General features: G+C 44.6%; 1 protein-coding gene across 4 annotated transcripts in view; it reads right to left on the bottom strand.

Moving 5' to 3' along the window:
* The window catches only part of zgc:162193 (TRPM8 channel-associated factor homolog), a 61,577-nt gene that overhangs the window by 32,238 nt on the left and 2,651 nt on the right, over positions 1-26,688 (bottom strand). For 2 of the 4 annotated variants that reach the window (XR_011516119.1, XM_054735095.2), the window contains exons 1-5: positions 26,392-26,553; positions 5,381-5,478; positions 4,469-5,240; positions 3,482-3,698; positions 2,661-2,952 (exon numbers count right to left, since the gene is read on the bottom strand). Coding sequence is in view for 3 of the 4 variants with exons in the window: in XM_054735095.2 (XP_054591070.1) it covers positions 2,661-2,952; positions 3,482-3,698; positions 4,469-5,115 (1,156 nt within the window). In the remaining variant the exon portion in view is untranslated. Of the gene's footprint in view, positions 1-2,660; positions 2,953-3,481; positions 3,699-4,468; positions 5,241-5,380; positions 5,479-16,648; positions 17,402-26,391; positions 26,554-26,688 lie in introns of those variants that run through there. The other 2 variants (XM_070543796.1, XM_054735099.2) reach the window with 2 other exon arrangements.

Below are 26,688 nucleotides of genomic sequence, written 5' to 3'. Positions count from 1 at the left end.
TCTATTTACAAACTCCTGGGGATGCAACAAGGGGGCGTGGTGAGTCGACTACCGGATCTGACGTCGACAAATTTTTAGAATCGAGCCGTCGACGTCATCGAGGCTTCGCTACAGCCCTACTTTGACGCATGCGCACTATCCAACTTGTTGAGGTGAGGTGTAGTTCAGTGAGGTGTGGTTCAGTGAGGTGTGGTGTGGTGAGGTGTGGTGCAGTGAGGTGAGGTGCGGTGTGGTGAGGTGTGGTGTGGTGAGGTGCGGTGTGGTGTGGTGAGGTGCAATGAGGTGTGGTGGGGTGGGGTGGGTGTGGTGTGGTGCAGTTAGGTGCGGTGTGGTGTGGTGAGGTGTGGTGTGGTGCAGTTAGGTGCGGTGTGGTGTGGTGTAGTGAATGGTGGTGTGGTGGGGTGAGGTGCGGTGTGGTGTGGTGCAGTTAGGTGCAGTGTGGTGTGGTGAGGTGCAGTGAGGGGTGGTGTGGTGGGGTGAGGTGCGGTGTGGTGAGGTGCAGTGAGGGGTGGTGTGGTGGGGTGTGGTGTGGTGAGGTGAGGTGTGGTATGGTGTGTGGTGAGGTGCAGTGAGGGGTGGTGTGGTGGGGTGTAGTGTGGTGAGGTGGGATGCGGTGTGGTGAGGTGCGGTGCAGTGTGGTGCAGTTAGGTGTGGTGTGGTGAGGTGTGGTGAGGTGTGATGTGGTGAAGTCAGGTGAGGTGAGGTGCGGTGCAGTGAGGTGTGGTGTGGTGAGGTGTGGTAAGATGTGGTTCAGTGAGGAGTGGTGTGGTGTGGTGCAGTGTGGTGTGGTGAGGTGTGGTTCAGTGAGTTGTGGTGTGGAGTGGTGTGGTTCAGTGAGGTGTTGTGCGGTGTGGTATGGTGTGGTGAGGTGTGGTGGGGTGTGGTGGGGTATGGTGTGGTGAGGTGCGGCGTGGTGAGGTGTGGTGCAGTTAGGTGCGGTGTGGTGAGGTGAGGTGTGGTGAGGTGTGATGTGGTGAAGTCAGGTGAGATGAGGTGCAGTGCAGTGAGGTTGTGGTGTGGTGTGGTAAGATGTGGTTCAGTGAGGAGTGGTGTGGTGTGGTGCAGTGTGGTGTGGTGTGGAGTGGTGTGGTTCAGTGAGGTGTGGTGCGGTGTGGTATGGTGTGGTGAGGTGTGGTGGGGTGTGGTGTGGTGTGGTATGGTGTGGTGAGGTGTGGTGCAGTTAGGTAGGGTGTGGTGAGGTGCAGTGTGGTGAGGTGGGATGCAGTTGGGTGTGGTGAGGTGAGGTGAGGTGTGATGAGGTGCGGTGCGGTGTGGTGAGGTGAGGTGTGGTGTGGTGCAGTTAGGTGCGGTGGTGGCGAGGTGCGGTGTGGTGCAGTGTGGTGTGGTGAGGTGTGGTGTGGTGAGGTAGGATGCAGTGTGGTGTGGTGAGGTGAGGTGAGGTGAGGTGTGGTGAGGTGCGGTGTGGTGAGGTGTGGTGTGGTGTGGTGCAGTTAGGTGCGGTGGTGGCGAGGTGTGGTGTGGTGCAGTTAGGTGCGGTGTGATGAGGTGTAGTGTGGTGAGGTGGGATGCAGTGTGGTGAGGTGTGGTGAGGTGAGGTGTGTTGTGGTGTGGTGAGGTGAGGTGCGGTGAGGTGTGGTGAGGTGAGGAGCGGTCCGGTGCAGTGCGGTGAGGTGTGGTGAGGTCAGGTGAGGTGAGATGAGATGAGGTGAGGTGTGTTTCAGTGAGGTGTGGTGTGGAGTGGTGTGGTGAAGGTGTGGTTCAGTGAGGTGTGGTGTGGTTCAGTGAGGTGAGATGAGGTATGGCTAGGTAAGGTGTGGTGTGGTATGGTATGCTGTGGTGAGTTGAGGTGTGGTGCAGTGAGAAGCAGTGAGGTGTGGTGTGATGTGGTGTGGTGAGGTGAAGTGAGCTGTGGTGTGGTGAGTTGCGGTATGATGCGATGTGGAGTGGTGAGGTGCAGTTTGGTGTGGTGCAAGTTGGGTGTGGTGTGGTGCAGTGAGGGGTGGTGTGGTGGGGTGAGGTGCGGTGTGGTGTGGTGCAGTTAGGTGCAGTGTGGTGTGGTGAGATGCAGTGAGGGGTGGTGTGGTGGGGTGTGGGGTGGTTTGGTGCAGTTAGGTGCGGTGTGGTGAGGTGAGGTGTAGTGTGGTGAGGTGGGATGCTGTGTGGTGTGGTGAGGTGCAGTGCGGTGTGGTGCAGTGTGGTGTAGTGAGGTGTGGTGAGGTGAGGTCAGGTGAGGTGTGGTGTGGTGAGGTCAGGTGCAGTGAGCTGTGGTTCGGTGAGGTGTGGTCAGGTGAGGTCAGGTGTGGTTCAGTGAGGTGTGGTGTGGTTCAGTGAGGTGAGGTGAGGTGAGGTGTGGTGTGGTATGGTGTGGCGAGTTGCGGCGTGGTGCGATGTGGTGCAGTGAGAAGCAGTGAGGTGTGGTGTGATGTGGTGTGGTGTGGTAAGGTGCAGTGAAGTGAGGTGTGGTGTTGTGCGGTGTGCTGTGATGAGGTGCGGTTTGGTGTGGTTCGGTGAGGTGAGGTGAGGTGTGGTGCGGTGCAGTGAGGTGTGGTGAGGTGAGATGAGGTGTGGTGAGGTTAGGTGAGGTGAGTTGAGGTGAGGTGTGGTCTGATGTGGTGAGGTGTTGTGTGGTGAGGTGCGGTGAGGTGTGGTGTGACGCGGTGAGGTGTGGTGTTGTGTGGTGCATTAAGTTGCTGTCATACCTGAGAAGCCAGTTAATGGGTTTTGACTTGGGTTTGTCTGTGCCCAGTACCAAGCATGTCCACCAATCAGAAGGCCTCCTCCCTCAGCTACAAAGTTCTGGATATCTTCCACGTGGCTATCACTGTAGACTGTGCGCACAAATACACTCAGGTCCTTCCTGAAGCCCGACTTCTTACATTGCAGACCAGACTTGGAAAGAACGTCGAAAGCATGGTCTGGCTCCACACCAATGACCCCTCTACGACCTTCATCCAACCAGTGAAGTACATTTGTCCAAAATGGAGCCATTGCCTGCATAGAAATAAAGGTATGTAAATAAATCAACGTAAGAGAGTAAAAATACTTTATCAAATTCTGAGTTTTCAAGCGTGCCTTTTAAAGAAGACATATTATGACTGTTATTTAGTTATAATACTTCTAATACTTCTATAGTCAATACAAAGCATGTGAATGAAGTTCTTTGCACTAAATCCATCTCACATGGAGTACAACTGCTGCTCCTCCAGTGTCAGTGGCCGGGGGGGGTTCTACGCTGATTTCCCTGATCCCAATCAGAGACTGTCTGAAACGGCTATTTTAGGAACATAGTCCCGCAAACCAAACAGACAGAATAAGGGTGGACATTTTAATTCATATTTGCAGTGTTTGTGGAGGCAGTAGAGACCCACATGGCAGCACAAAGGATGTAAAAAGTCATATTAGTATAATATGTCCACTTTAAAGGCTGCATTTCACAGACAGCTTTATCTCCAATAGACAGGCAATTCCAGTGTGTTTAGTTTGATGTAGAGCAAATCTCATGTGTTTACATAGACTCCACCTCATTGCTCAGAACTCCTTCATGTGTAACCACGATGACTCGGCCCTGACCATAGTAAGCTCCTGCCAGGAACGCCCGTCCATCATCTGTGGTGAAGATCGGGAAGGCAAGCGGGCCATGGACCAGAACCTCAGAAGCTAGTAGACCTGGTGGGAGGTTAAACTCTGGAATCCCCTGAAGTAAGAACTCCAAGTCATCCTCAAAGTCCTTTCCGACTCTGGGAAGGGGGAAGGAGTGGTATTGAGAGTAGAAATTATTCTTTTAAGTTTATATTTTTTATTTAACTATGTATAGGTAAACCACACTGAACCACACCACACCATACATTTTCTACTAATGTGTTTATTTTAAAACAGTATTTAACGTTAGGACACATTCTGGGCCCAAAAGCAGCTCCTCGACTTGTTGAGTTCGCCATTTTCCACAACCTCGCTGTGCTGAGCGGACTGTTTGGCAACCCTCAATGGTGCCCTCAATTGGTTTGTAGATAAACATAAACCCAGTGTCATAAATATTTGATTATATTTTCATTAAAATATAGCTGTTAAAGGAAATACCGTCTCTTTGTTCTGCACACCTCTAAATGCCCCGTAGAGGTATTTTATTTTAAATGTAGCTTTTGTTCCATATTCAACCTTTAATGATTATTTTCAGAACACAAAGTAAAATTGATGTTAATTCTATTTCAGCATTGTTTATTTATATGGTACGATGACAAGACAAGAGTCGTGTCAAGGTGCTTCACAGAGTAAACATTACAGTATCAGTGTGCTTAGGTAAGGTAAAGTTACCTATGTAAGAAAACCAGCAGATTGCATCGAGTCACTGACTCGTGTCAGCAACCTCCAGTGTTATACGTCAGTCTGTATCTTCTCATAATTAATGTCACCTTATAAATTATAAATGAAAAAAACAAGATAAGGCTAATAAATTAAACGTAGAACCACTCTAAATGTGTACTAAAGGGTAACTAAAGCGTATACTTACACCATCGCCATCCAGGAGGACGGGATCTGTGGGTAGACAGGAAGGTTTTCCACCGCACCACGACGATCAGAGAAGTAAACCCCAGCAACACCAGACACTCTGTTCCCGGGAAAATTGAGCAAGGTGTTCTCTTTGGGGTGTTGTGCTGCCCAGTCCCATGCCTGCCCTGCAATCAGCACCCCTCCGCCGGCTTTCATGAACTCCACCAGGTCTTTTGGGTCCGCGTCCACGCTGTATGCATCTGTCACATACACACCAGCTTTAAGGTCACTACTGAAGGCCCCTACTACCTCTGCTTGGAACCTGGAGCTGTTGAGGTTTCTGGGAACTGCCTGGACATTATGGTGCACAGCTACAGAAGGGTTGTCTGATCCTTCACCCCTCAGCCAGACCAGGGCGTTCTCCACCAGCACAGGGAAAGCGGTCAGGTAGTCCTCATGACCCAACACGACAATCCTCCCCGAGCCATACAGAGAAGCAGCCATCAGGACCTGGCCTTGGCTGTTCATCGCTAAGGGAAAGGCATGGTCCCCGATCAGAACCAGATCACTGGGAATACAAGGACCACTGAGGTTCAGCTCTCTCAGGCCTCGCATGATACACATGTAGTCACCCTCGTGGGAGTTCAGGCTGGGCTGGGAAGACATGGTGCTGTCGACTTATTCCTGAAAGATTAGGGAGAAAACTAGATCCGGGCAGTGACCAGAAAATTTAACACCTCAAATTTGATAGTTGATCTTCAACGGCTGACTGCTGAGTTAGGCAGTTGGTCCTGTAGGAACAGAGAAGACGCTAATGTCACAGCACCATGTTAGGACTCAACACCTTTAACCAATAATAACAATAACAACAATAAAACCAATCGTGCTTTTCTTTTCTTTAAAGCCAGAAAAGTAAAATAAAGTGCACTACCTGAGGGCTGTGTTGGCGTCCCTTGTTGGTGGCAGTTTAACAGACAGGTAACGTTTAAACAAACATCCTGAGTCAAGAGCGAGAGAGGGACTGAGCATCTGTGAGAAAAATACAATGATGAGATCAACTCAGCGGCTGACAGCAAAGCAATAAACACCAGTAGGTCTACATTGCCGGTGGTACACGCCCTGAGCTAGGGACAGCCAGAAAATCCAGTTTGTCATGTGGGATTTAGCAAACCTGGGTGGATGCTGGCAACACCACAGAGCACTTAGGGCATGAAGTCAAAATAAAAAAACACACAACTTTAACGTACTAGGTTTGGATTTCATTCTTTTCTGATTGTTTGCAAAAATGTCTCAAAAAACTGATAAATAAATGTTTGCTGTAGTGTATTAAGAAACGGTAAATGTGTAAACCTGGGGTGAGCAATCCTGGTCCTCCAGGGCCACTGTCCAGCAGCAGGTTGTTTACCTGCTCCAGCACACCAGGGCCCTCGTTCATCTAACATTGGTACCAACAGATCTGTGCGTATTTCCTGCGTAGGACCGATTTCACGCATTGTGTGGTATTTACCAATGTTTACTTGTGCATGAAAATGTTCCTAAATAGAACAGCTCTGACCATGCGTACGAACAGCACCTAGTGGTAGAAAGGGGAAAACCGCAGAAGTGAAGGTCTCAGTCGTCCACACATGTTCCTCATCCTCAAATTACTTCACCCAATAATTATGTCGGTGGAAAAACGGCTTTTTTGCATAATTGGTGCTAAAACCAATAATAGACACACGTGATGGCTATGCTGTGTTATTGGAGGATTTAAGAGCGTGCTCTCTAGAGGCAACACATTCTCCATGAGCGCACTGATCTCAAAGGAGATCCTTCTGCTATGCTGTGATTTGGGACCCACTGTGGAGCGGCAGACAAAGCTCACAAATCCGGTTCCATTTCATATTTTATTTTACAACTACGAGAACCCACCACAACCTCCTCTGCTCCCTGATCATACACGCCGTGTTGCCCAGGTAACCAGACTGAATGACAGCTCAGAAGAGGCTGCATTCTCAGACATTTCCAAATAAAAGTAACTCCAAACAGAACGACTCCTTAACCACCCATTACTCCACAATTTATTCATTATTTCATTTATTTCTGACAGCAACCTCTCCCTTATCCCGACCGCGTTTATAACCTCTGCAACTGGCGATACCACAGCCAGTGTCTGGATCTCACTGTCAATAAAGTTTTTTTATTTTTCCAGGAAAAAACACAGGGAATTCCCTCACATGCAGAGGACGTAGCGTGGCCAAATACGGTTAATTGAGGGCGTTACTGTATGTAAATGACTGCTGTTGGGGTTATTCGGTAGTGAACAATTAGTAAGCGTTAACTTACTTTTGGATTCTTCAATAAATTCTGTAAATATGGGAATATTTACTGATTTATTAATTAATTAAGATATTCTTAGATATCTCCGGGGCACCACCCTTTAATTAGAAAGGGAAATGAATCCAAAACCTTATCAGTCTTTCTTGAAGTTCGTATAATCCTTGGAGCAGAGACTTCTCTTCGACACAACAAAGCTACTGGACACAAAAATCTGAATTTTATAACATTTAATTAAACAATTTGTCAAATGAATAAACAATGAAATAAATGAATAATAACCGTGTGATATGATTGAAGATGGATGTGTTTGCGTGTGATGGAGGATGTATGAATGGGGTCCTTTGTTCTCACAAAGGAGTAGTGTGTGTGTGTGTATGTGCGTGTGTATGGATTCAAAATGGAGTCTTGAATACAAGATGGCTGACCCCTTTGTCTGGCTAAAGTGTGGGTGGCAACTTGCACTTTAACTTCCAAAGCACTTAGAATCAGTAGTAACTTAACCTTAAATCACTCAAAACATTTCAAAGGATCATGAAACAACACAAAAGATTAATCACAAGTTAATATCTTTTAGTTTCACCACTTGGCCATAGTAGGAAACATTTAAAGATATTCAAACAATGATAAATAAGCAGTTTATTCTTTCAAAATGACCCGACGGACGTGTTTGGGACGAAAGAGGAAAACACGTCTGGTAATTTGAAGCAATAGCGCGATTTTATTGCTTATTCTGGACTATAGAGGAAACGGGAGAAGAAGGAGAGAGAGAAAGAGATGAGTTTCTGATCACCAGAAGAGCGAGGCGTCCCTCACTCTTTGAGTTGACGGTTCTCCGTGTTTCTCCACAGTTCTCGGCGTCGTCCGTCGGCTTGATGGCTCTCTCCGCTGTTTTCGCGTTCTCCGTGAGTTTGACGGAGTTGCTGATTTTTCCAGCCCGGTTCTGTGTTCTTCCCTTCAGCAGCTAGAGCAGCGAGCGGTTGAACAGACCTGATGGCTTGTAGTTTAGTTTTCCAGCGGTTGCGTGGCTCAACTTGGGCACTTAGAGCTTCCGCGTGCTCAAGGGAGTCGGAGCGTTCGACAAGCGTGTCCTTACCGCCAGGTATCCTGGGCAAAAGAACGGAGTTTTCTTTGTTCCGTTCATGATTTATAGTCTTTGAAGTCGCGGGAAAGCTGTCCAAGCTCCCGCCTCCCGCAGAACGTGTTTCTGGTATTAGGCGGTGACATCATCCCAATGCTTCCGTGTGCAAAGCATCATGGGAAATGAAGTTTCTTGGCGCTGATGTGATTATTTGCTTTTCAGAGCAATTTAAGCACAGTCATTTTGGAGAAAATCACTGCATAGTAATTTCCTCATGAGGTCAGACCCTCAACACTGCGAACGGACACGAGCACCTGAGTACGCAGTGTTGAATGAACAGGATGTTCAAATCAAATGTTTGAATAATCTGCGCCTAAATCAACAATGGCTTTAAAATGAATATTGTTCCCGCAACGATCCATTTCAGATCTTATCTACACCAGATCAGTATGTGTTTGATTTAACAAGTTAATCAATATCTCCACTCTTACATATAATAATAAGATACTTATTAATGTTAACATTCACTTCACATAAGTGTTTTTAAAACATTCTCCTTCCCACAAACAGTTAACCTCTCGGAGGATCTGAGTGGAGGCGTGACGTCTGAGTAATGTGTTGATAAAGCCCTCAAATGTGTCAAATTCTGATTTGCCAAAATTTATAAAGTGATGGGTTTAATATAAAAAGAATGACTTCCCAATTAATTCAGTTTCCAGCTGACTCCCGATTCGGCCAAATCAGGGAAGAAGCAATTTTAAACCCGTCTCTTTTGACAACCAGTCAAAAGCCTCTCTGCAACGTTGCGACTGATGCAGACACCAAACAGCTCTTCTAAGAGCCAACAACAACAGCCTTAGATGCAAACAAGCATTCCAGCTTCCTGTTGTGGTCTGGAAATATCTCAAAACTAGATGGGTCGTATCGGAGCTAATCTACGGGTTCCTGGTACCTCGAGGTCCATGTCCATCCTGACCGTGTGACCCCCTGGATCTGAATGGGGATCTTCACATAAGGGTGTGTAGATCCAACAGATTGTGTTGGATGGTTTTTGTAAACAAATCTGTAGTTAAACAAACAAACAGCCAAATTTATGTTACAACCCAGACGTCACAAATTCTCTCAGATGTTTGCAAAAACATCTAGCTCCGTTCCAGCATTCCACACCACATTAAACCACCTCATATCCATTACATGCCATATCATCATTCACACCTTGTCATGTAGAATCATTAGTTTAGAAAAATAAATGAATCCGTTTTTACAAACTATATAATAGGGTTTAGTTTGTTTGCTACTTAATTTGTCAATTTGAAATTTACACATGTAAGATGTGAAAGTAAACATAACGTGGTAGGGTTTGTTTATGGTTTATTTCATGTGTTGGTTTGTTTGGTTTGTTGTTTGATGTAGTTTTGTATTTTGTCCGAGTGAGTCAGGACAAAAAGAAAGTGCATAAATTAGAGTTAAAACTGAGGGGGTAAGGCTAAATAAGCGTTTACTTCTGTCGACTCCTTTTCAAACAAATGATTGTGAGGACAAGTTGTAAGGACTGTGAATGTAGATGTTTGAAATAAAAATAAACAGAACTGAACTTAAGTATTCAGACCCTTTGCTGTGACACTCAAATATTGAACTCAGGTGCTTTGCATTTCTTCTGATCATACTTGGGATGGTCCTACACCTTAACTGAAGTCAAGCTGTGTTAGATTATACTGACTGGACTTGATTGGAAAGCCACACGCCTGTCTATATAAGACCTTAGAGCTCACAATGCATGAGCAAATGAGAACCATGAGGTCAAAGGAACTGCCTGAAGAGTTCAGAGACAGAATTGCGGCGAGGCACAGATCTGGCCAAGGTTACAAAAACATATCTGCTGCACTTAGGGTTCCTAAGAGCACAGTGGCCTCCATAACCTTTAAATGGATGATGTTTAGGATGACCAGAACGCTTCCTAGAGCAGGTCATCCAGCCAAACCGAGCTACCGGGGGAGAAGAGCTTTGGTGAGAGAGGTATAAAAGAACCCAAAGATCACTGTGGCTCAGCTCCAGAGATAACTAATAAAACTCAAAAGTAAAAGGTGTACTAAGGAGAGCTGGTGACTGTTGCTTAAGGTGGACAAACCATGGAGATGATCATCGATTTCAGGAAGATCCGCTCCACGCACATTCCACCATGCCATCTGTGGTTCCATGGTAGAGACTGTAAACCGCATCAAGTTCCTGGGAGTTCACATCTCAGACGACCTCACCTGGTCCATCTCCATCACCAAAAAAGCCCAGCAGCGCCTCCACCTGTTGAGACGCCTGAAGAGGGCCAATCTCCCTCCTCCCATCACTACGTTCTACAGGGGCACCATAGAGAGACTAGCGGTAATCTCGTGTGGTTCAGCAACTGCCACTTTGGTGATCTCAGCAATCTACAACGGATTGTTAAAAAGCTGCCAAGATCATTGGAACGCCTCTCCCTATGTTACAAGACATCTTCCACAACCGTTGCATCAGTAAGGCCTCTGGCATCGTGCATGACCCCTCACATCCCTCACATGGACTCTCTTCTCTCCTTCCATCCAGCAGACGCTACCGCAGTATCGGGGCCCGATCCTCCAGATTCCGGAAGAGCTTTTTTTCACAAGTCATCAGACTCTTGAATTCACTAACAGTCTCTTCCACCACACACTCCCATGTAAACTGTTAATCATCTCTTTGCACTTTCACTGCCCCTGTAAGACATGCTGCTCTATGGACAATTTATTTATTTATGCAGTTTTATGGACAAATTGGGCTATTGACAATTTTTGTATGGTCAAATTTATTCCAGTTGTTAAATCCTTGTAAATCTTTTAAAATATCAATCAATCAATCAATCAGATTTTATTTATAAAGTGCTTTTCAAATAAAGTGCTACTCAAAATGCTTTACAGAATGACTCCAAATTCCCATAACAGGTTAAAAACATTAACAGACATATGCAAACACACACAGGCATGCGCGCACACACACACACACACACACACATACACACAAGTAAAAATTATATTTGGCTGAGTCCAGATGAGCCAAGTATGCCGGGGACACACAGGCCGCGGAAGCGCCGCAAAAATGGGACCGCCTTCATTCGGCGCCCTTGTTAAGCTATTCTATAGACCACATGGGCCGCCGAAGTGCCGCGAATCGCCTCTCGCCGGCGCTCCAGCCCGCACCGTGCAGCGATCATTTTGGTGTCGGCTCTATTTTTTTCGCGAGCCGCGGGTGAATTGCGTCAATTCTGGCAGGAAGTCAAACCTAGACATAAGAGGCAGGCCGGTAAAGTTAACAAAATAAAGCATTTCAAAATAAAATTCCGCAATAGTCAAATGTGTTCGTAATCAGACACTGCAGAAAAACCACACGAACACGCACACACATACACACACATCGAACTTGTGTGCGTGTGTGACCACGTGAAGAGGGTGTGGTTTTGGGGGGCTTCTCACCGGAGCAAACAAGACAGAGAGGCAGAAAGTCTGAGGCAAGCAGTTAAGATGGATGACTTTAAAGAACAGGTCAAGTGTGCCTCGGAGTCCTTCTCCACCCACGTATCAATTTTAAAAAATGCAACATTAGTAGGCATTGCCTGGAGGACCGAGAGGGCGGAGCCGCGGCAGTGACGAAGATGATGGCTAACTAGACGATGCTAGCTCCCTTCACTCTGAGCAGTTATTAGAAGTGGAGGAAGTTTCTCCCCCTCCTTACCCAGACACTCGAGAAGAATCGGACCAAGTCTATTTGGAGGAGACAAGCGGACCTGAGCCTTATTGTTTTGAGCTTGTGAGTTGCCTGAAACTACCGGAACCGACCCAACAGAACCAGCTCTGAATTGTAAGTAGCCGTTAGCCATAGCATTGGATTAGCTGCAGGGTTTGGCTCCATGGCCCTAAAAAGCTAGTATTCGGCATGTTTTAGAGGTTTATCTGCTTCAACACACCTGGTCTTAATCAGCAACAAATAGCTGAGCTGCTTAACAGCCAATCTAACCCGTTAAAGCAGGAAAACCACTGAAACGTGCTGGATAGCAGGTCTCCAGGAGCTCTGGGCTCAAGTTACAATCTGCTGCATAGAAAGTTATGAAAATACCCCATGAGAAACGTATTCTGTAATGTGTTCAGCTCACTAAAACTGCCCTGATTTATTTATTTACTGATAACAGCTGCTCTCTTGGTTCTAGGTCCTCTGGTGTCTGCAGCTGGGCTGGTGTCGTCAGGATCAGGAGCTTCCAGAAGAATGTGCCTTTCAATGACTCTTTCCCCCTTATTTGTTATATTAATTAAATAAATCTCAATTTATATATTTCCTGTTTTTGTTCATGTCCATAAATACTTAAACATGCTTGAAATTAAAACGAGCTTTTAACCAGTGTTGCCAACTCAGCGACTTTGTCACTGTTCCTAACGACTTTTTGACCCCCCTCAACGACTTTTTTTTCCAAAAAGCGCCTAGCGACAAACTTAGCGACATTTCTCAGGACCCGTTGCTACTTTCTGTAGAACTTTCATGTAGATATTCCCTACAGATTAGCAACAAAGAAACCGTTTGCACTCTGAACCGTTCTTCCGGGAGTAAGGAAAGAGAACGATAATCTGCGCATGTGCACGAGGACTGACCAATCATAAACCGTTTTCGGCCGGTCTGATTCGCTGAAGCTGCAGAGCTGGAGACCGCCGATTTACGTCTGCTGCTTTCATATTGCTGCAGGCTCACGCTTCTACTAGAGATGGCGTCAACCTGCCATCTCTGGTTCTGCAGCCGTCAGACACTTTGGTTTTTCCTGCATTTGGCAAATACAGTCATCGGGAGTTTCAACTACCGTTCCGTTTACACACGCAGCTCTGTGGCTCATCTGAATTTCCTTCAGAGACACAGGGATGGTTATACTATGAGACACCCGCTCCCTTTTGCTCGGAGCGTCGTTATTATCACGATGGAGAGAATACACAACAGAGAAGTTGAGAAACTATGAGGTGTAAAAAAACAGCTTTTTAGGAAAATGTCTGTGAGAATGAGGAGAGCAGGAGGTCTGAGTTATATCCTACAACAGAACTGTTTGGATCACCACACCATATCTGTTTTAATGCCACTTTATTGGTAGTTTTGGAATTTATTGTACATATCAAAGCAATTTGGGCCATTTTAATCATACTAATTAATAACTTTAACATATAACATAGTATTTATTTTCCTCCCTTTTAGTCCTATTATATATATATATATATATATATATATATATATATATATATATATATATATATATATATATATATATTAGATGCCATAGGGAAAACGAACGCTAATGTGGCGTGATGACGTCATCAATATGTAAATAAGCACGTGACGTCATCTGGCGACATCTAGTGACTTTTGGGGGGAACTTCAGCTACTTTCAGTCAAAAACAGTTGGCAACACTGCTTTTAACAGTGAGGTGCTAGTTTAATTCATCACAATAGAGCTAGTTAAACATGCAACAAAAATGTGATAATCAATGTAATTTATAAATATCCATTAAAATATCAAAACTGGAATCTAAATGAGATATTTGGCAGCACAAAAAACTTGTCAAACACAATATTTATTATAATAATTGTAGGCAGACAGGAGACAGAGCTGATGGAGGTTCTCAGTCATCGAAGGATGGCTGAAGGCTTTCCAGGAACAGGAGATGTGGTGTTGTCTCTTCTCTTTCTATTCTGCCAGATGAGCTGATAGGTTACAGGTGTGTGAGGACATCCTCATGCTGTCACAACCAGATGACAGGAGTTATCAGGTGATCAGCCAGGCTAATGATGAAATGCAGAAAGAAAACAAATCCAGGACAGTGTACAGTAATAACAATAATAATATGTGGTGTTGCTCACCTTATGTGCTCATATAAAGTATTAACGTGTGCCTGTCTCATGTTGTAGAGTCCATATTTTGCTGAGTGTCCTGCAATAATGCAGGTTATTAGTTAATTTACTTTTGATAGCAAAAACAAAATATTTAATGTAAAATTTATTTACCAGGTGAATCAGCTCACACGTCACCACCAAGTGTCACAGGGCCAGAATCAGTAGCCTCCTTCATGATGTCATGATGTAATCACATACTTATTTAATTGTTAATATCTTAAAAATTCTGAAATGTTTTAATTTTTTTTTTACCTTGAACAGTTCACTGAGCTTGCACTGTCACTGAGGTGGAAGCTGGAATCAACAGCAGACACCTCACACCTTGGTCTTTTCAGGGGTGTGGCCGCTGCTCTGGGACTTTCTGGAAGATGAATTTCCGTCATGGTCCCTGTGTCACAAGACACACTGCGGCTGTGAGCTCTATTCTGGCTGGCTATGTAAAAAACAAAGAAGCAGCACATTTATAAATGTTTAAAAGAGCATAAAATCACGTGTAACAATAATCTGTAAAACAAATTAAAACTAGAAGGTGTAACGTTAGGAAGTTTATTATTTTCAGCTCCACACAGCTGCCCCTGTACACAGTTACACCCGTGTAGAAAACGCCAAGGTCGGGTGTTCCTCAGACTGTTTACATTCCAGGAGAAGAGCCAGAAGGAGAAGAAGAACGCTTTTCAATAATCAAAGTACTTAATTTGTGATTAAAGCTAGTCGAAACAGATGTTGATCAATAATAATCAAGTGAATGATCTGTGAAATAAGATGTCATGATTTATGGTTTAATGAGTAAACAGGACGACATGCACAGACAGACTGACACTCATTCCCATGGCAAAGCATGACACATTGCTCCAACCAATCAGAGCCTTCGGCTGCCGCAAGAGAATCTGGCTTGTTGACTTAAAGTGTCCAATCCGCTTTACTAAAACTTAAAACAATTCAGAGATATAAAACAAGGCAACGCCATTTTAAGCTCAGTTCCATTTTGACTTCAGTTCTATTCACCGTCATCCCAAAGAGAAGCACAGCCTGGCCAGATGTGTTTTCTTCTTTAAACTAAGAACTGTGAAGTTGGAGATTTTCGTCGTTTAACAACCAGACGACATCCTTTCAAAATAAGAGCACCTGCTGACGCTGCCGATTGTTACCTGGGTCGACCCTTCAGACGGGCTTTGAAACGCTGTGACCGCGGCTTCGACCAGCTCCAGCGCACATCCGAGGTCTTTAGACCTGGCATTTCCTGATCTACCTGGGAGGCCCCCACTGGGTACGTACACGGCAAAATAGCAGCTCATGTCATCACTTTATAAGCCTCGTGATATCTAGTCATAACAAAGACGACCAGATTCCATGACGTCAGCCTAGGGAGTCTGAACCAACCACACACACACACACACACACACACACACACACACAGACACACATCGAACATCACATTCATTTGCAAACAACACAGAGTTAGTCCTGATAGATTGTAGAATTTATGATAAAATTCTTAAACGATCCCAACTCTCTCTTTTCTTGTCTCAAGGTCAATACAGAGTGTTAAATGAACTCCCTGATGATAAAAACAACCTATTCTTCTGATTATAACAAGTGATCTACTTACAGTATATTAAAATACAACTCTAGATCGTTACATCACTCTATTTCACAACAAAGGTAATAATAAAATGTTTACATAGACTATTAAAAATAATTCACCTTTGCTACAGGTAAGGCTTCGCGTCAGCCTGGACAAGTGCATTCTTGCAGACTACTAAATCAGTCTGACAACCAGTGTCTTGGGTAGATTTAGCCTGAAAAAAAATAGAAGCACATTGTTGTTTATAAAGTCAGATAATATACAAAAGAAACTGTCCTATATAGGCGCTTTATAACATAGTGTGTGATCGTTGTTTTAATGTAAAAGTTAGTCACATATGATGTGGAGAGCCTGAAATGCGACCTCCTGAACAGAATTCCTTACAGAACCGGGTCACAAGCTGGATTTCACGCTGTAATGCTGTCTGTCAACTAGTCCTGCGTCAGTTAGAGCCACTGTTGCAGAATTGCCGACTGACTAGCTAAAGGAAGTGAACCACGTCTCTCAAACTTTGCATTTAGGTAGGGAATTGTCTTTAGAAGATGTTAAAACGTTTATTTAGCGTACTCACCTCAGACGGGAGCCCGCCATGGTGGGGGAGCAGAGTCGGTGGGCTGCATCTAAATCGCAGAAGAGCCACGGTGGGCACAGCCTCCCTCTTCAAACGGAGACGTGCAGAATCGTAGGTAAAATGCCCACAGAGCCACCGCAACCATACTACACTACACCTTCTCACCTACCCTAACCCACCCTAACCCTAAACTACAATATCCAACAGCCAAACTAACACTAAATAAGTATTTATAACACTAAAAGCTATGCTAAAGACTAGGATATGCTAATGCTATATGCTAATGCTGAACTACTGCTAACCTCCTACACTCGCTTGCAAATCCAACTCCCAACTCGCCACAAGGCGTGGCCGAGACGCTCGTTGCTTTTATAACTTTGGCACAGAGCTGCTACGTAGTACTCTACTGGTTTATGTAGTATCTTACTCTTTAGCCATTGGCTAAAATTTATTCAAAATGAGTCAAATTCTATGTTTTAAGCTGAAGGTGGAGCTATACTGTGGTATTTAGGCAGAATTTTTAATTTTTAAAGAAAATGCACCAAAATGCTAAAATAATGAATACACACATTTAAAACACTATTAGACACACATTTATACAGTTCATCAGCAAAAAAAAAGTTAATTTAGACATTACTTGCTCTTTAAATGGAATGTGATGGAAGTTGAGAAATACAAGGAGCTGTACGACCCCCGAAAAACATGGTTATTTACGTACCCATTTCGGAAGAAACTGCTAGGATACAGCTGCAGAATTGGAGCGGGTTCCAAGAGATTCAACTGGCAGAAACAACTCATACCATAGGTTCACACCAGGTTCACACCAGGTTAACACACACACACACACACACACACACACACACACACACACACACACACACACACACAAGTAAAAATTATATTTGGCTGAGTCCAGATGAGCCAAGTAAGGTAAGGCAAGGAAACACCATCAGAGGAGCCGTCTGCCCCGGCAGCATCAGGTCTTCCACACTAAGTCAGGGCGCTCAGTGGAGGGGGAGCATAGACCCCCACCTATAGAGCGCCCAGGAAGCTAAAGTCGACCACCGCTCCGGGGCAGAGGGCCCCTAATGAGAAAACACTGGATTAAAATGAGTAAAGATATGAAAATGCAAGAGCTAATATAAATGACAAAAGAAAAAGTTATATATAAAATCATATAGACAGTAAAATTATATTATTAAATAATGAAAACGATGCTAAAATATAATCATATAAAACATGCAAATCAAGCAATAAAATATAATCACGTAAAATGAGAAGTAAAACTATAATAAATATTTAGATAAAAGCTAACCTAAAAAGACAGGTCTTGAGCCTGGACTTAAAAACATGCACGTTCTTTGTGGCCCTGAGGTCCTCCGGCAGATCGTTCCAGAGGCGAGGGCCATAACACTGGAAGGACGCCTCGCCGTGAGTTTGTGTCCTGACTTTAGGGATGACCAGGAGACGCCTGCCAGAGGAGCGCAGAGGCCGTGAGGGTTCATATGATAAAAGCAGTTCTGAGAGATAAGAAGGCCCAAGACCGTCAAGACACTTAAAAACCATTAGAAGAACGTTAAAATGGATCCTGAAACATACGGGGAGCCAATGCAACGATTCTAATACTGGTGTCATGTGTTCCCGCATCCTGGTCTTAATCAGGACACCTGCTGCCGAATTTTGTAGAAGTTGTAAGCCTGAGATGCTCTTTTTGGGAAGACCAGAAAGCAGAGCATTGCAGTAATCTATCCTACTGGTGATAAAAGCATCAGCGTCTCCGTATTGGCCCGAGAGAGAATGGGGCGGACTCTGGCGATGTTCTTTAGATGATAAAAACCTATTTTTGTGATATTTTTAATGTGTGGAATAAAAGTCAGCTCAGAGTCAAAAATCACACCCAGGTTCTTCACTTGTTCAGATGGATTAAAAGACAGAGATTGTAATTTCGGTAAAAGCTTCTCTCTCTGGGCCTCAGGACCGATGACTAGAACTTCAGTTTTGTCCTGGTTGAGCTGGAGAAAGTTCTCTGCCATCTAGGATTTGATGTCTAAAATACAGTTAAAAAGTGCATCCATTGGCCGAGAGTCATCTGGAGACACAGAGATGTACAATTGTCTATCATCAGCATAACTGTGAAAGTTGACCCCATGTCTCCTGATGACACCGCCAAGAGGGAGCATATCAAGATTAAAAAGCATTGGGCCTAAAGTTAAACCCTGGGGCACACCACATGCAATCCCATGGACCCTTGAGGAACAGGTATCTAAACTCACCATGAAAGTCCTGTCTGAGGTAGGATGTGAACCATCTATGTACAGCACCAGAGAGGCCGATCTGTTTTAAACGAGTTAAAAGAATAGTGTGGTCTACTGTATCGAAGGCAGCACTTAGATCCAGTAGAACCAACACTGTCAACTTCCGTTTATCATAATTTACTCTAAAATCATCTAAAATCTTCAGAAGGGCCGTCTCTGTGCTGTGGATCACCCTAAAACCAGACTGAAATGTCTCTAGGACAGCGATTCCCAAACTTATTTAGCCGCACACCCCCTTCTATGTCCCGACCATGTCGACGCACCCCCCAGCCCCCACGTCAGGGCATGGCTATATATATATATATATATATATATATATATATATATATATATATATATATATATATATATTTATATATGTATGTATATCAAACGTCAAGCTAAACAGTCACTAGACAGACAGGGTTAAAAAAATATGATCAACCTTTTTCCCCATCACTTTCATTTTTTAAATAGTAATTAATAAACATTCGATACCATTACAATTTCCTTTGATTTAATTTTATTATTTAGAGTGCCCGGGTAGCACATGAAAAATGCAATTTAACGGTTTTCTTAAAGCAGGAACGTTTAACCAGAGCGCTCTCCTTCCTTCTGCTCTGCCTAAACCTTGAGCTGATCACCTACTTGTGCGCAATCAAATGTCTATAGGGGAAAAGATGGAAAAGCTATAGCCATGAGGTTCACTTTTGCCTCAGACCGACTTATTGCTGTTTTATGGTGTGGCTGAATCTGCGATCCACTGCCACGCGGACTGGAACAACAAATGTTGCGGTAACATGAGTTGTAGTCAGGTTCGGAGTCACTGGCCGACTGGCCGGAGCGGACCCGAATTTAATACGTCATCCCAAAATAGAAGCTAATATCTTAATTTGACCTTGAATTAAAAATGTTGTTATAAAATCTCTTAAAAGTTTTTATCACAGAGGAGGCAGCGCTCATTTCTGCCTTCAGTCTGACGGCGCGCCGGAGTTTGCGCACCGTGCGCGCTTATTGAATCTGTGTGTGTGTGTGTGTGTGTGTGTGGCACAGCTCCATGAGCTGCTTCAGTCACCGCGTCTCGTTATCGGCGCTATTTAAACCAATGTTGTAAAATGACTTCTGCCCAGCCCAGATGTGCTCACTTGTGCACCCGTGAGCCGTGGTTCCGCTGGAACGCGTCTGACCTCTGACAGACGCACTCTGAACTTCAGATCTTCAGCGCATTGTTAATAGCCTGAATGGGAATCATTTCTTGATTTATTTTTTTTACATCCACAATGTTCTGTGTGTGAGGTTTACAACGTCAGAACACCTGCATGAGACAGGGTGTTAATTACAATCTGCCAGAATGACTCACCACCTTCAGATTCCTCCAACACCGTTAAAAATGATCAAATACGGAACATATCGGCGTGCGCAGGCCAGAGTGCTGAAGCTCGGCGCATTGTTATTATGAAGCTAGGGCACATGTGGAGGACACGCGCGCAAAAATATATTTGTTTTCAGTTACATTTATTGGGCCCACTTACTTTTTCTTTGGCCCACCCACAAATGAGTTTCTGGCTATGCTAATGGTGACATATGACAGACTTCTCTGAGCTCCGTAGCCATTACACTTTTCACCTCGCGCACCCCCTAGCGGCAGCTCGCGCACCACACTTAGGGAATCCCTGCTCTAGGACATTATGAGTGTTTATAAAATCATTTAGTTGAATTAAAACAAACTTTTCTAAAATTTTGCTAAGAAATGATACTGGTCAACAATTGTTTAAATCATTAAAATCTAAATTGCTCTTCTTCAACAGGGGCCTCACCACCGCCCCTTTAAAGGCAGCAGGAAAGACCCTCGTCTGAAGGGAGCAGTTTGTCAGGGTTAAAATCTCGTCTCTAAAAGATCCATAAAATTGTTTAAAAAAAAAGTTGGGATTGGGTCCAGAACACATGTGGAGGGTCTCACTGAGGAGAAAACTTTATCAAGAGTCTCAGCTTCTGCCAGGACAAACCTGTCCAGTGTTTCCTCTGGTATAGAGCTCCGGACCCCACGTGACTCTCAGTTAGTGGACGCCATTTTGGCATGCAAAAAAGGTAAACAAACACGGATGTAACCATGAGCATGAACGGGATCCGCTTGGACTTTACTTCGTCGGAGTTTACTTCACACTTTAAAACAGAAGAAATCGTTTTATATAGTCAGAAATTAAATAGACTAAACATCTCCGACCCTTACCGTGCCCCTGGGATACTTTTTAAAAACGCCAGAAGCTGTCGGAGCGGACTTCTTACCGGCACAACACCGGACCTGGCCGGGGGAACCCCTTGGGATTCCCCCGGCCGGAGGAGCTGGGGAGAGGTATGGGACTCTCGACTTTACTGCCCGCTCCGACGCCAGAAGCTGTCGGAGCGGGCTTCTTACCGGCACAACACCGGACCTGACCGGGGAACCCCTTGGGAATTACCCGGAGGAGCTGGCTCCGGCAGCTGGGGAGAGGGAAGTCACGCTACTGCCCCCGCAACCCGACTCCGGATACGCGGATGAAAATGGATGGACAGACAAATAACAGATTTACACATAAGTAGTCTCGGTGAGACAGATAATAGCAATCCAAAGTGCTTTTAATGTGTGATCTGACAACTGATCAACCATTGCTTAAAAATAAAATACAGCTTAGCCGGTTAATTGCTGTGATCATAAAACACGTAAACGGCAGCACGCAGAACTCACGAGGCAACGTTTTACGTGATGTTTACTTGTTGCTATGAGTAATAAGACAGAAAAAGCCACGCCAAAATAAGTTTAGGAAGCCCACTAAGAATCATAATAAAAGCATTTAAAATAAATACCATACACAGTTGAGGAAACGTTGGTTTAAGTACCTGATATGAAGTGGTCGCTGCATAAGCGAAAACCTTTACTCTCGGGATCCCACGGCTTCATTTTCGCCCGGTCACTAGGGCGTTTTATTATAATGATCCAACGTTTGCGGCGCTCCGGATCTTGGGGAATCCTGTAGATGACTCATTCCTTATGTCATCCGCGTCTGTTCTGCATCCTGGGGCACAACAGGAATCTACCATATTTCCCGTTTGATTGAGTTTTCTGACAATAACAAATAGTCCAGCTGCCGGCTTCTGCCTGCCAAAATGGCGCTGTTTCGATTTGAACTGTTGCATGCCGGGAGATGTGACGTCAACTCCCGTAGCTCTATAGACACACATTCAGATTTATCTGAAACCTTATTAATTATGGAGGGGAAAATATTCCGTCTGATGGCGTCTACCTTCCCTCTGAAGTGGGCTGCAAATTCCTCACAGAGTGCATTTGAGGGTGTTTTCTGAAGTCAATTAGATGTACGGTTTAAAATGTTGTTTATGGTGTAAAAAAGTATTCTGGGACTGTGTTTATTGTCTAGAATGAGTTTGGAAAGGTATGCATTTCTTGAATTTCTCACTGCGTTATTATATGATTTAAGTAGCTCTGTATATATTTGATGATTTATAGTTGTTTTGTGCTTTCTCCATCTCCGCTCTGCGACCCTGTAATTTGTCTTTAGTTTCTTTAGATTTTCATTTCTCCACGGTGAAGCACGTTTAGAATATAGACTTTTGATTTTAAGTGGAGCGAGCAGGTCGAGAGCGGATTTCAGTCTGCTGTTAAAATCATTGACAGTAAAATCACAAGAGGCAGTTACCGGAGTGGGAGGGATCTTCCTAAAAACTTCAGGAAAATCTGCAACCACTTCAGGGGTGAGATGACGCCTCCTTACAGTTATAGAGCAGTGGTTCCCAAACTTATTTAGCCGCGCTGTAAAATGACTTCTGCCCAGCCCAGATGTGCTCACATGTGCACCCGTGAGCCGTGGTTCCGCTGGAACGCGTCTGACCTCTGACAGATGCACTCTGAACTTCAGATCTTCAGCGTGCTGTTAATAGCCTGACACGTTTAGAATGCTGTCCCACAGTCAGTGTGCTAATATAATAATATAATAATGCTAAAATGCTCAGATGGGAATCATTTCTTGATTTATTTTGTTACATCCACAATGTTCTGTGTGTGAGGTTTACAACGTCAGAACACCTGCATGAGACAGGTGTTAATTACAATCTGCCAGAATGACTCACCACCTTCAGATTTCTCCAACATCGTTAAAAATGATCAAATACGGAACATAGCTTGCTACTGACAGCGTGTGCAGGCCAGAGTGCTGAAGCTAGTCGCATTATTATTATGAAGCTATGGGCACATGCGGAGGACACACACACACACACACTCACACACACACACACACACACACACACACACACACACAAACACACACACACACAATATACTTGTTTTCAGTTACATTTATTGGGCCCACTTACTTTTTCTTTGGCCCACCCACAAATGAGTTTCTGGCTACGCTAATGGTGACAAGTGACAGACTTCTCTGAGCTCCGCAGCCATTACACTTTTCACCTCGCGCACCCCCTAGCAGCAGCTCTCGCACCCCCAGGGGTGTACGCACCACACTTAGGGAATCCCTGTCACAGAGCTCCGGGAGTTGACGTCACTTCTCCCAGCATGCAACAGTTCAAATCGAAACGGCACCATTTTGGCAGGCAGAAGCCGGCAGCTAGACATTTGTTGTCATAGATCTCACACGGGAAATATGGTCGATTCCTGTTGTGCCCCAGGATGCCAGAACAGACGGGGACAAGTCAAGGGAAGATCCATCTACAGGATTCCCCAAGATCCGGAGCGCCGCAAACGTTGGATCATTGTAATAAAACGCGCTAGTGACCGGGCGAAAATGAAGCTGTGGGATCCCGAGAGTAAAGGTTTTCACTTATGCAGCGACCGCTTCATATCAGGTACTTAAACCAACGTTTCCTCAACTGTGTATGGTATTTATTTTAAGTGCTTTTATTACGATTCTTAGCGGGCTTCCTAAACTTATTTTGGCGTGGCTTTTTCTGTCTTATTACTCATAGCAACAAGTAAACGTCACGTAAAACGTTGCCTCTTGAATTCTGCGTGCTGCCGTTTACGTGTTTTATGATCACAGCAAATAACCGGCTAAGCTGTATTTGTCATATTCCTGGGCAGAGGTGAGTCACACCATCTCCTCTCACCAGACTCTAAGCTAATTCTCCACAGGTGAGGAGCAGGGGGAGCGGCAGCTGCAGGAGATTTCCCAGTCAGGGATGCGGGTTCAAAAGGAGGATGGAGACACATCACTTTGCCAGATGATGCACCAGTTTAGGTAGTACCAGCCTTTGACCTTGATCTAGTTTGACCATTGGATTTATGACCTCGGATTGTGTTTTTGGATTATCCCTCACGCCTGGTTTTTGTTCCACTCAGGATCCTCTCCTCATCTACTCACCTTCGCTGTCTTCGTTCCCTGGATAACACACATCACGTCCCATCCTCCTCCGCTGCTCCTATTTGGCTTCCCTCTGCTACCTCGCCTCTCCTGGACCTCTTACCCTCTGCCCAGCGTCCTTCCTGGCTTCCTCATCATCTCCATCAACCTGAGCACTTCAGAGACTCAAGCCATATTGCTCATCCCACAGGACTTCCCTGTGCGGTTTCAGTTCCCATTTTTATAATAAAGACGTTTTACTTTACTGCTTGGACTACGTGTGTTGATTCTGCATGTCTTGGGTTAGGCACTTACCTCGAGTCATGACAGTATTTAATTTTTAAGCAATGGTTGATCAAGTGTCAGATCACACATAAAAAGCACTTTGGATTGCTATTATCGGTCTCACTGAGACGGATCTCAGACAGATCCTGAGACGCTCCTGCCTGACATATTTATTTTATTCACGGGAAAAAAAAATAAAACTAGTGATTTCTCTTGGCGTTCAGTTTATACATTCAAACAGCACAGCACTCTATTTAAACTACTTACGTGTAAATCTGTTATTTGTCCATCCATTTTCATCCGCTTATCCGGAGTCAGGTTACGGGCAGGGGCGGCGTTAGGCCCGGCTACTTGGGCTGAAGCCCCGGATCTTTCATGATAAGCCCCGGATCTAAATCGCGGAAGTAACATGCAGTACCAAAGTCCAACAGAGAGGGCGCAGCTGGCAGTAGTTTGTGTACAGCCTGCCTGAGCCTCCACCACTGAAGAAGAAGCCCTTCAGCAGCCGGCTTCTTCTACACTCTGCCTGAAACGCATGAGTGAAGATGGACATAAGGACGTTTTTTTAGACAAAAAGTACAACGACAGAACCCCAGCTTTGATGAGACTGGTGCTGACTCAGGTTTGTGAGTCTTATTTGAAAATATTTGTTGTGCTGCTGGTTTGCCTAAAGTTAGCTTACTATCAGGTAAAGTTGTTGGAGAAAGAAAGGGAATATTTACTATCATCTCACACTAAACACTAACAGGAACAATACTCTGCCCTGAATATGCTGAATATGTAGCTTCAGATTAAAAATTATGTGGTACAAGATATATATATATATATATATGATGTTGACTAGTGCGTGTCACGTGTGTGTGCGCACGTGTGCGCGTGTGTGTGCGCGTGTGTGTGCGCGTGTGCGTGCGTGTGTTAAGCCCCGGATCTTCTTCAGTCCTAAATCCGCCCCTGGTTACGGGGGCATTAGCATCGAGAGGCCCAGACTTCCCTCTCCCCAGCCGCCTGAGCCGGCTCCTCCGGGGGAATCCCAAGGGGTTCCCCGGCCAGGTCCAGTAAGAAGTCCGCTCCGACAGCTTCTGGCGTTTTTAAAAAGTATCCCAGGGACACGGTAAGGGTCGGAGATGTTTAGTCTATTTAATTTCTGACTATATAAAACGATTTCTTCGGAAGTGTGAAGTAAACTCCAACGAAGTAAAATCCAAGCTGATCCCGTTCACGTTCATGTGTTTGTTTACCTTTTTTTACCTGCCAAAATGGCGTCTACTAACTGGGAGTCACGTGGGGTCCGGAGCTCTATTGAGGGTTCCAGCTGGATAAAACTGGTGATGCTAATAAACACACAGTAGTGGTCAGAGACAGCCAAGTCAACAGCAGAGGACACACTGGTGGACAGGCCATACATGATGACCAAGTCCAGGGTGTGAGTGGGCTGCATGACCTGCTGACTAAAATCCATATAACTCAGAATATTTAAAAACTCCTTTGAAAAAGGATCAGAAGGATTATCTATATGTAGATTAAAATCACCGGCTAAAATGATCCTTTCAAAGCAGTTGTGCAGGATTGATAAAAACTCTGAAAATTCTTGAATAAAAATGGCACTCTGCTTAGGAGGCCGATAAACTGTGACACATACAACCTGAGGAGGGCTAAAAACTGCTGCTGTATATTCAAAAGTGGTAAAATTATCAAACAGGTTTGGCAGAAAGTATTGATGAACTAATAAAAGCAGTACCGCCTTCCCTTTTGCTACTCCTCGTTGAACAATAAAAATTAAAATCTGGCGGAGAGGCCTCTGTGAGAACAACAGGTGCATCTGAACTCAGCCATGTTTCTGTTAAAAGCAGACAGTGAAGATTACGATCTAAAATCAGGTCATTTATTAAAAACGTTTTGTTCAGCAGGGAGCGAACATTTAATATAGCCATATTAATAGTAACTGGTGAAGGAGTGACTGTATTAACTGAGGGTGGGACTTTTGGTAACTGTTTTATTATTGGGGATGCTTTTGTTTGGTCCGAATCCGTTAAAACGGGTCAAACTCGTTGGCCCAGTTCTGGTCCCACTCAGCAGACTCACTGGCACTACTCCTCCCACTGTGTCCGGTGATGTTCCTGTGGCCTCTCCATGCATGCACCATTGTTCTGCCCGAGCTGTTCCTCCAGCTTCTTCCTGAAGCTGTTTTTTGCCTGTCTGATCTTATATTTAAGCTCCTTCTGGACTTGTCTACTCTTCTTTGTCACCAGCCATAAAAGCTTGTTCTCATCATTGGGACAGTGTTCTCTTCACAGAAGTTTACATAATCAGTCACACAGTGGGTCAGTGTGATGGCCACATCCATGTCCACACAACAGTGAACGTTAGTACACTCATGCACTTTTATGATTTCAGTTTGTACGTTTATTTCTTTGGATTTATTGTTTAGACGGCTTAAACGCATTAGTTCTGATTGTAAGCGTGCATATTTAGTTAACTGCTGTATTTTATGCCTGTCATTTGTTCAATTTAAGTAAATTTATGTTTTCTCTTACCGGTGCTGAGAGGTTCTCCACTTCCTGCTTCCTGAGATGGGACAGGCAAACAGTGTTGAAGGGGTTCCGTCAGCTAAATACAGGAGGAGCTGATGGGGCCAAACCAATAGCTCCATGAAGAGGGGACTGAAGGATTTCCTTTAGTTTATTATTTTGTCATTTGTTAATTAATTTAAAGGGTCTTTACGGAGTTTTGAATTTTTATGCTCGCGATTGCCCCCTCAGGCCAAAAGCGTAACGGCAGCTTCAATAGTAGGCTCGTGCACGAGGCGCACATGCTGTACGTGCACACCCCTT

This window comes from Nothobranchius furzeri, chromosome 13 (assembly GCF_043380555.1).
Source record: "Nothobranchius furzeri strain GRZ-AD chromosome 13, NfurGRZ-RIMD1, whole genome shotgun sequence".
NCBI lineage: Eukaryota > Metazoa > Chordata > Actinopteri > Cyprinodontiformes > Nothobranchiidae > Nothobranchius > Nothobranchius furzeri.
This window is presented reverse-complemented; position numbering and strand designations above follow the sequence as displayed.